This window comes from Aptenodytes forsteri, unplaced genomic scaffold (assembly GCF_000699145.1).
Source record: "Aptenodytes forsteri isolate BGI_AS27 unplaced genomic scaffold, ASM69914v1 Scaffold264, whole genome shotgun sequence".
NCBI lineage: Eukaryota > Metazoa > Chordata > Aves > Sphenisciformes > Spheniscidae > Aptenodytes > Aptenodytes forsteri.
Window position 1 is genome coordinate 1,991,460 of NW_008795936.1, and position 10,115 is coordinate 2,001,574.

The window sequence follows — 10,115 nt, forward strand, 5'->3', positions numbered from 1 at the left end:
TCTTCTCCCACAGTGGGTGGCTCTTCATTCTCCCAGTCCTCGCCTTTGCCTTCTGCAGTTTGGGCAGTGAGGCTCGAGCACTTGCCAATGAAGACCGAAGCAAAAAAGTAATTGCTTTTTATAATAAATAATAAGTAACATAACATAAATATAACATTTATAACATATGTAACATAAATAACATTTTGCTTAGAAAGTTGGGAGGAGATCACCATAGCAGTAAATATTTTCATTTTATGTTTTGTGACTTCTTAGATAAATATAAATCACAGCTGATAAACAGTCAGTATTGCCATTCTGAGTTAGACCCCCTGCTGCTGCTCAGGGGTGATTGAGGGAGCGTGTAGGAACGTAAAGCACAGAGCGTTCCCTCCACTAGAAAAATCTTCAAAGGTTTAAGGTTTCTTCAGCCAGAAGCTGAAGGGGTTGAATCCAAGTGATCATATTTAGTAGCCACTGACAAATCTGTTTTTGTGAATTTGTCTAATTATTTTTTAAATGAATGTCTACTTTTCAGCATACACCACCCTGTGGCAGTGAGTTCTACAACGTTAAAAACGTACTTTCTGTCCCTTTTGCCTGCTACCTCATGATCTCATTGTGTTTCTTTGTCCCTGTGTTGTGATGAATGATGATTTACTCACCTTTTTCATTACTGATCATCATTTTATTTATTTCTCTGTCAAACCACTTTTTGGCCATCTTTTTCTTTGCTGAAGAGTCCCTAAGTCTCTTTGAATGATTTAACAATGATTGAATGCATTTTCAATTAAACACAATACTTCCTAATGAAGTCATTTGCTCATTAATGCTTCTAATTCACCAGTGGGGGGAGTTGAGACTTGCCTGGATTTTTTTTATGAACTATGGAAGGAATTGCATAAGGTATATGTAGAATCAGAGTGTGTGAAATCTGAAGCCAAGAGAATTTTTTCATGCCCAAGGAGGGGTAGTGATACAACACTGAACTATGGGTGGGTAGAAAACAGAAAAACTCAGCATGCTTTTTTAAATTAATGGTAAAAGAGGAAGAAAATACAGTTAACGTACCCAAATTTATTTAAGAAGTAGCCATTCATAATGGAAATCCCGTATCTTTGATATGAACGAAATGGAATATACATTTTGTCTGTTTTTGCAGGATGGATGGCAGAGCTAGGTAGGAAACCTTGAAACCTGAAATATAGTGTGGGCAGAAAGGCGAGAAGGAATGCATGGGTGATATTTTGAAAGCAAAAGATATGGTCTGTGTAGCTCCATTATATTTAAGGGGATTTGCATGTTCAAATCATGGGTCCGCAATACAGTTAGCGTCTATCAGAGTAGCAGAGCTGAGACTGGGGAACTGAGGGAAAGGAAGGTACTTTGCACATTGAGTGAGCTGGTTGCTGGTTTGTAAGAGAGACCGCTGGCTGATGTAAACCAGAGTGTAACCTGTACTGAATGTGGACATGGTCTTATCTTTATACCCTTGTTTCATGCACAGCAGTAATAATAATAATAAACACAAGAATTGATAACTTGAATATACTACTTACTTACTTTCCTTTGCTCTGGTGTGGATAATAATGTCTGCTATCTTCCCAGCACTTACCTCCTTTGGAGCAGGCAGCCCCACTGCCTCAGGCTGAAGGGGGTGACATCAGGGGCTGTGTTCATGGTGCTGTGCCTGCAGTCTGCTGAAACGCCCAATTTCTTGAAATGAATGGTTGGACTTAGCTAGTGCAAATACGTGAAACCTCAGTGTGATGAAAGCAGCAAAATCAATGTGGCAACGTAAAACAAGGTCCATTTAGATTTAAACATTTCAGTCAATTTCAATTAATCTTATAGATTGTAGTGAAATAGTAATTTTCATCCTTCTTGTATGACATTTATTATTACCCTGACATTTTTCATTGTTATTACACCAAGCACCTTTACCTGAAGAAAACAAAATGTTTCGCTCATGTTGAAGGGAAGTATGTTGGAATTTACAACATTCAGGGAAGTAAGAGAAAATAATTTTCTTCATTTTATTCTGAATGAAAGCAAATGTGGAAATGCCAGAATTTCCAGTGGCTTGCATATATTCATTATAGGTATCTTGTGTTTATTATTACTGCTGTGCATGCCTTATTTCTTTTCAGCTCTTGGAGATGTAGCTGGCCTGGCTAGATGCTACTGAGCAGGGAGAACCAGCTCAGCCCACGCTGAGCCCTTGGCCTCTTCTGCCCTTTGGGATGCCTGTCTTGTTTTCTTCAGATTTGGTGCCCTTCTATCAATGGTGACAGAAAATCAAAGCTCTTAGTGAGAGGATACAGCAAAAGCCTGTGCGCTTGGGATTCTACTGCTGGCAAACCCAGAAATCAGTCTTTACTAACATGATACTGCTCTGGGCTCAGATTTTGGCTGCAGACAAGTCAATTTGACAAGAAATGTGCTAGTGACTTTCAGCTCAGACATGGGGCGGCAGTGGGTGCAGTGATCTCTCCGTCTTGGCTCATAGGCAGTGTAGTGAGACACTCCAAAGGTAACTGTAGTTTTAGGAAATCAAAAGGTTTAAAACTAACGGCAGTGGGGAGAATGAAAAATGATGTCATGTGTTGTGGATCTGCTGTATTGTCTGACATGGCATTATAAAGTTGGGGACTACAGGGCTAGCGAAATCCATATTCCTTGGATATAGCATTGCCATAGACTTCGGTGGGAGAAGGAGCTCTCTTCTGCAGCATGTGGAAGACTGAAGGGATTCCTAACAGTAGAAATACTGCAAAAGTCACTAATGGTGATAAGTGTTATGTTTCAGATTGCAAAACTATCCCCATCAAAACACTGTCCTTTAAAATTTGAAGTGTGTTTACAACTTTCCTTCAGTAATGTTTCATAGCTAGTGCTTATGTCGTGTGATAATGTAGTTGATGTGCTGGATAAATCTCAGCCAAGGGAGGGACAGGTAGTTACGAACGTCTCCTGAAGCATCGAAGGGAGTCAGGAGCCAGCTTCCTTCCTGGCTGTCCTTGCAGTGGCATACGGGCTGACACAGGTAATGAATTTGTATGTGTGGGCAGAGCAGCCTGTGTGGCTCTGTGGAGTCATGTCTCCTTATCACGAGCAAGTGGATGGAGGGTGGGAGGATGGAGCAGGGAGCACATTTATCTCTTGACTCGCCTTATCAGTAAATTCCCTCCTTTGCAGGGTGAGAGGGAGTTACAGGAAAGAGCTCTGAGGCTACGCTATGTCTGCGGCTTGGACTCCCAAGTCAGCCGTGCTTCCTGCATGGTGCCTTGTGCTCTGGCTCTGATCTCAGGCACAGCAGCCAGAGACAGCATAGTCAGAAGCTGAGCTTCCTGTGGCTGCGCTGCTCAGCTTCTGTTAAATTAAGCTGTTGGCCTCTGTGGCCCCTGAAGGACAGACCTGTCACACCAGCCTGGCCACCCTGTTCTTGGCTTGGTGGGGCCAGTGCGTAAAGAAGGCAGTGTGCACGGTGTAGCTTCTTCAGCACCATCGGCTTACCACGCGAGAAAGCAAGGGTGGGATTCATCTCCCAGCGCTAGGTGTCTGTGGAAGGGGTGCCTGCATCTGAACCAGGTCTTTAAACTTTCTTTGGAGTTGGTGGAGATCTCATCAATGCAGGCAGCAGAGCCAACGTAACAACTCATTTCATTCTGATGTAGAAGCCTGAGTGCTATTTGCGTGCTTGACACAGAGCACGGTTGTGCTAGATACTCAGGGTTAAGAACCAGCATAGGTCTAACTTGCACCAAATGGGAATTTGGCCCAGACATTTCAGATTTTTCTGTGTCGTGGTCTTTCTTGAAAAACTTCCCTAGTTCTCTAACTGCTATTAGAGTCCAGGCCTCTTCCAGAAAAGTCCTCTCTGGCATCTCCACCGCTTTTGTACCAAGAACATCATGCGGTTACACCAGTTCACGCCTGCAGTGACTCAGTGATGGATCAGGCCCCATGGTTGTAACCAGGTGCCAGCAAACTGCTCAACATCTGATGGGAGTTGGCAGAACCTCACTGAATACCTCAATCTCATTGGGCCAGTGATGTCTTCACAGGCATCGTGCCACCACCACGAGTAGCAGCACTTGCAAACTTCAGGTCACGAATTCCTGTCTTTCTATTTTTCAGGCTGCTGTTTCAAAGGAAAAGAAAAGAAAGAGCTGATATCACCACCTTGTTCTTACACTGTACACCTTGCTTGTGATACAGCAACTGATTGTTTAATTGTCCAATTAGTTCAAAGTGTACCACCTTTGAGTCCAATTTTAAAATTTGTTATTGCTATTTATATCTTAAGGAAGTGTCTTCTCCTGCTCTGAATTCAGCAGGATCTCTTGCTTAATTGTCTCTGTAAACATCTCGCATCTCTCCAGAGAAGAACAGGGCTTCCCAAGCTCCCCGCCCTATCCTTGCGTTCCCCACTCTGCTGTCCAGTTAGGAGTTACACAGGTTTAGCTGCTCGAGGTCTCCTAAGAGACATGAGCTTAGTTCCTGGCCCTGGTTGTCGTTGGTAGATGCGGATGGCTGTGGAGGGTGTAGCTGTTTCCCTCCTAGCTCTTACCTGTCTCACTTCATTGTGGTTATGCTCTCCATCCTGAACCTCATGGCTTCCCAGGTCTTTGAAGCAGCATTTTGGTAGAGACACTGATAAAGTGAGGTCTGTGGTGTGCATTTTTGGACTGGGGTGTGAGTCAATTTCCTGCATAGGAATGAGGGTGCAGGAGATCAGAAGGAAGATGAGAGAAAAATGCCAGTGTGTGCAAATGCCATTTTGCAGGGTTGTAACTGGTGATCTCAAAGGGCAAATGTCCCAGACATGGCAGGGGATATTCACACAAAGATGCTTCCAGATTAAAGTGCCCTACTCTAAAGTTTCCCTCATGGGCAGCAGACTTAATTATACTTCAAAACCTTTAGAGTGGCGTATGTTTGGTCCTTTAGCCCCAACACCAGAAGGACTTGCCTGTAGGGACAAGAGAGAGCTTTTACTCTCCTTGGTGCTCTGTGATTACTGGAAGCTGGCTCAGCCTGCCATGTAACTCCCTGTGGCCTGGAGGATGCAGTGAATGTCAGGGGAGCTTCCCACAGCAGGTAGAGCTCTAGCCTCCTCCTCTGGCAGGGTATCTCCTTTAATTTTCTAGGGCAGTTCTAGGGCAGTTCTCTGCTGAGGTATACAAGAGAATCACTACACTCAGAATGGGTGCCTTTGACTCTGCAGGTCTCAGCAGTCCTCTGTGCCAGTAGCTATCTGGCCCGAAGCAGCAGCAACTCCCATGCTAAAACATGAGCTTTTACATTTTGACCCAAAAATGCAGTGCACACTCATGGGCTGAGACCAACTGAGGAAAAGCTCAGGAAAGCTCAGTCTCCTTCAAGGAGACTGACAGCCATGTACTCCACCTAGCACTGCCGTCCCCTTTGGAAATGTCTGTTTTTTGACCACCGCTATAATTAATAAATGTAGTACAAATGTAGTACAGTGTCCTTGTTGGAGGGGTTAGAGATAAAGCTGTGCCTGGGCAAGAGTCACAGGTTGTCTTTGGAGACTAAAGAACAAGGTAATCAATTACCACAAGCCTGCCTGGGGGCCTTTTGTAAATCTGGCTCCTTTCCATAGTAGAAATAATAGCAATGATGTCCTTTGCCAGGGAATTTTCCAAATGATTATTTTAAATAATATGTTGCTGTGATTGAGCAAAAGAGTTTTGAGATTTATTAGAGTGTTTGTCAGTGAGAGGAAAAGCAGCCAGTGAACTCTGTGGGCTGGCAGTAAGCAGCACGGGGCAAGTGGCACATAAAATACTAAAGTCTCTAATTGTTCAGGTCCACTCTGTGTTTGCAGAAATGGGAGACAGGGACATACATCTCACCCCTCAGCGCTGGGTGCCAGCATCACAGGTCACCAAGCAGATGGTACGGGAGCTGCTCTGAGATGGCAGGAGACACGGAGGAGGTGGTGGTGATAGATTGCTCCTCTCCCTTCCCTGGGCAGGTTTGCACAAAAAGCAAAGGAGGTTGTCTGGTCCTGGATCTGTTGCCCCTTCCTGTGGCAAAAGCTGAGACAGAGCCCTGTTTTAACAACCTGGCTTGAAACTGAAACTTGTGGCATTGCATAGGAACTGATCCAACCAAGCCTTGGAGAATATGCTTTTATGGGTGCTTCAGGTTACTCTGGCCATGTGCCTGCTTTTATTTTATTTAATTTTTTAAAGGCAGAATTAAGATATCATAAACCTAGGGTGCTTTTGTAATTTCTTGCCTGTTTCTTGCATTTTGGAGCGGAAGGGGGAAATCTGCAGTTGCTTTGGGACCGACAGGTATCTTATAAACAAATAGCTTGACTCTTTTTCCTATTAAATAGCCTCTCATGGCTTTGTCAGTGTTGAGGAGGGGCTTCTAGTGGGATTTGGCAGATAGTGCTGCCAGGGTGGAGTAAAAGACCCTCAGTGAAACTAAGAATCAAGCCCATGGTTTGGGAAGAGAAAATAGCACATACTGATAGAAACACGTGGCAAAAAAGTGCATGTCCACATCATAATAATGGCATTTTTTTTCCTTCTCCTTTCTCCAGGTTATCTTGCACCCCGAAACCTTCCTAGTGCAGGCTTCTTCCCGTTCCTGCAAACCGTGCTGTGTGATTCAGATGCCAGATGTAAAGGCACACCATACACACCAGAAGATCTGCTGCCAAGACTTAATGACATCTCATCTCTCAGACTGTAAGGGAATCTGAATATATCTGGGTGTTACAAGCTGTAAAGCAAAACTTGCTTTGAGGTGGAGGGAGCAGCCATGCGTGTGTGTATGTGTAAGTGTGTCCACAGCAGATATATCTCAGATATCTGAACACTTAGAAATGAGAATATAGGCTGCAACATGGGACATTTAAAAATGTTCATGTTAGGGACAACTATCAGTAATGTGTAAATTGATCCAGGCTTGATAGTAGAAGAGAATTTTAGTCCCTGAGAAAAGTGCTTCTGCTCACCCAGGTCAGAGCAAAGAAACTTTTTTTGCATGATTGTGGGTCAGGTCCTACAGGGTGTCAGTGGATAAGATTTGTATCAAGAGCAGCCCAGTGTGCTGATCTGCCACTGTAGTGATTGGTTCAGGATGCTTTGGGTGGAAGTGGCAAATGTTCCCCAACAGCTCTAGTTTGAGGTACACTTGTTCTGGAGTGACTGCTCTTCCAGTAGATCCTCCAGGTGCCAGCCAGAATGGGTGTCCGTTCTGCAAGTCATCAAACATATCGGGAAACAAATGAAAATGAAGAAACAATATTTGCCCACAAAAGCACGTAGACTTGCAGCGTGGAGCTGGCTGGGCATGTTTTGTTGGAATGTTGGTTTGTTGAAATTGAAATGTTCAGTGGAGGCATTTCAATTTCATTGACGTTCCAGTTGAAGCCAAGTAGCATTTGCTTTGAGACATGCCAGCCAGGGTTGTTTCTCCACCTTGGCTGCCCAGTTCTGACACACCCCTGGGGAACATGCTACTCTTGAGGCCTGGCTGGTTAATGGAGAGCTGAAAATCCGGGCATCTTGCATACAAGGTCCCTGGTTGCTCATCTTTGCTTTCAGGTTAGAGGCTGCTCCATAGTGGCTATGTCAGAGCCTCAAAATCCCCCTTGGCCAGAGCTGGAGTGTCTGAAGAGCTAAGGTGGGCCCCGTGCTTTCCAGCAGAGAGCCCATCAGGCAGGATAGGGGATCCTGGGGTCAGTGGCTCCTGAAGGATCCTTAGTGCAAAGGGACTGGCATTTCCCAGGCCAAGTCAATGGTCAGGATCTCTCCATTGGTTAGAAGGAGTCTGGATGACTAAGTATGTGGATGACTGAAGTTACACAAGGTGAATCCTAATTAAATTCAAGGTCACACAGCAGAAGAGGGCAGAGCGGCACAGAGACTGGATGCCTGGATTCACAGCTCTTCGCTTGTTTCCTCAGTGTCATTGTTTTTCCCTGGGCATGTTAAACAATGGTTAATTTGGGGTATTGAAATGAAGAAATGGGAACTTCAAGTGCCAAAGCTGGAGGTCTTCCATGGGTTTCAATAGCTACAAATCCTCCTTGCTTTCTGTTTTTTGGTTTCTGTACAGCTGTTTAGGAAATAACTGTTTTTTCCTGCCAACTGAAAATCAAAGGATTTGGCCAAACTATAGCTCAAGTCACATGAGTCGTTAATAAGCATCTTGACCACTATTGATGCTAAAAGTTGGCTATGTGAAGTATCACGCAACTATGTGGGTATACCTACCCTTCTGTGGTCAATGTCAGCTTTGGAAATATATTGTATTCTGCAAGGAAAAAAACCAACCAGCTATTAAGTAGTCACAGCAAACCTAGCAGGATACAGCAGAATCCTGTATGTATGTACATACGTACATAAAACCTCACCAGAAGGTTGACTGGGTAGGGGAAAGCTCCAGAAGCCGGCATGAATAGATGCAGCTCTGCCTCAGGAGTGGAATCACCATGGGTGAGTTTGTCACGAAGGTGAAGTCTTTGAGCTGTGACCCTTCGCTGTCTGGATATATTATTGTGTAATCTAGAGTTTGTAGTATTCAGCTAATCCAGACTGGTTTTTTTCCCCTCCCATTGTGCAACTCAGTGAAGCTCTTATTAGACTGTTTTATAACTTGCCCTAAAACTGTGTGTCTTACAGTGGCTAGCAGAGAAAATGGGCAAGGTTCTCATCTTTGATTCTGTTCCTTAGAAGCATTTACCAAGGTGCGCAAGACATGGTCGCTTGAGATTTCCCTTAGTAAGAGGGAACTAAGTACAAAAAGTGAGCTCAGCACCAACATCTTCCACCCTTTCTTTTCCCCTGTAGTGAAATGTTTGGGAGGGATGAAGTAAGGTCCTGGTGTCTTGAAGGATTTTGTGGTAGGGGCATGCAAGCTGCTGTTATAGCATAGAGCTGTTCCAGCTTACATCAAGGCCTCTTTGCTCAGTCCGAGTGTCATTAACAGTGCCATGAAAGTTCTGCACTGTTTCTTCTGCTGAGCAGGCATTGGTGGAGGACAGAATAGGACTTGATACAATGAGGCCTTCTTTCCAGAAGTGGGCATTTTTTAAGATTAGACCAAATATATATGTCAAGCCTTGCCTGTCCTTGGTGTCCCTGCAGAGCAGGCATGAATGCGGTCCCCTCCATCTATTTCGTGTCTGAGAGCACTGCAGTGTGCTTCCCCAAAATACACGCCAGGCTCCTAGAAGGAACAAGACTTTTGCACAACGCAGGTTTCAACACACCTGCCATGAAATCCAGCTATAGACCCATTCTGATTCACGCGGTAGTTAAGTGTAAGCTTAATCATAAGAAACTCTATGAGTTGTTACAGGTGTCGTCTTTTTTTTTTCTTCTTTTTTTTTTTCTTCCTTCCCCCAGTAAGCGGAGGAGCTCATCCAGTGTGGCCAAGGACAACCATCCATCACCATGGAGTGCAGAGGTTCCTAAAAGCAGGAATGCTTCACTGGGTAGGTTATTGACTGCTGTGTAAAGTTCTGGTCTTTAAAGGCTGATCTTTTGAAGCTCTCTGGACAGAGATGCAATTCTCAGAGCACTGCTGAAATGATTAATGTGTTCTATATAGGCACATGACCATGGCCATGACATTAGTGTAAATTCTTGGGAATAATTACAAGTAACTGTCTGTAGAAAAGACTTTTAGAATTTGGCCAAGAAACCAGGATTAAATTGTTGCGCTTCACAGGAGCAATGCAAGATCACAGACTGTTTGGACATTAATTAAAGACCTGGCCATTTATGGAATATTGCCATTTTACTGCCCACAAATTGTCCATAAACAGCTTATGATTTTTTTCAGATGTATTTCTTATTCAGTTATCCAGCAAATAAGTCTTCTTCTGTGCCACAGTGGATATTTATTGTTGGTGATCTTCTCCTCTGATGTGATTCTCTTTCCTGAAGGAACTTTCGGACTTAAATTTTCTATAAAATCATTACAATTATTATTTATTGATGGTAATGGCTAGTACTATCCACAAGCCATCATGATGGATAGTCCTTTCTCCAGGGAGCTCACAGTCAAATGAATGATTACGGATTTGCATTCTGTGACTGTTCTGCTCCAGCCATTCACTGTTCCCATGAACATTCCTGCCA

General features: G+C 44.0%; 1 protein-coding gene across 1 annotated transcript in view; it reads left to right on the forward strand.

Annotated features, from left to right (window-relative positions):
• The window catches only part of ABCA12 (ATP binding cassette subfamily A member 12), a 92,365-nt gene that overhangs the window by 14,923 nt on the left and 67,327 nt on the right, over positions 1-10,115 (forward strand). The window contains exons 3-4 of the mRNA XM_009285127.2: positions 6,563-6,710; positions 9,378-9,466. Coding sequence (XP_009283402.2) covers positions 6,563-6,710; positions 9,378-9,466 — 237 coding nt within the window. The remainder of the gene's footprint in view (positions 1-6,562; positions 6,711-9,377; positions 9,467-10,115) is intronic.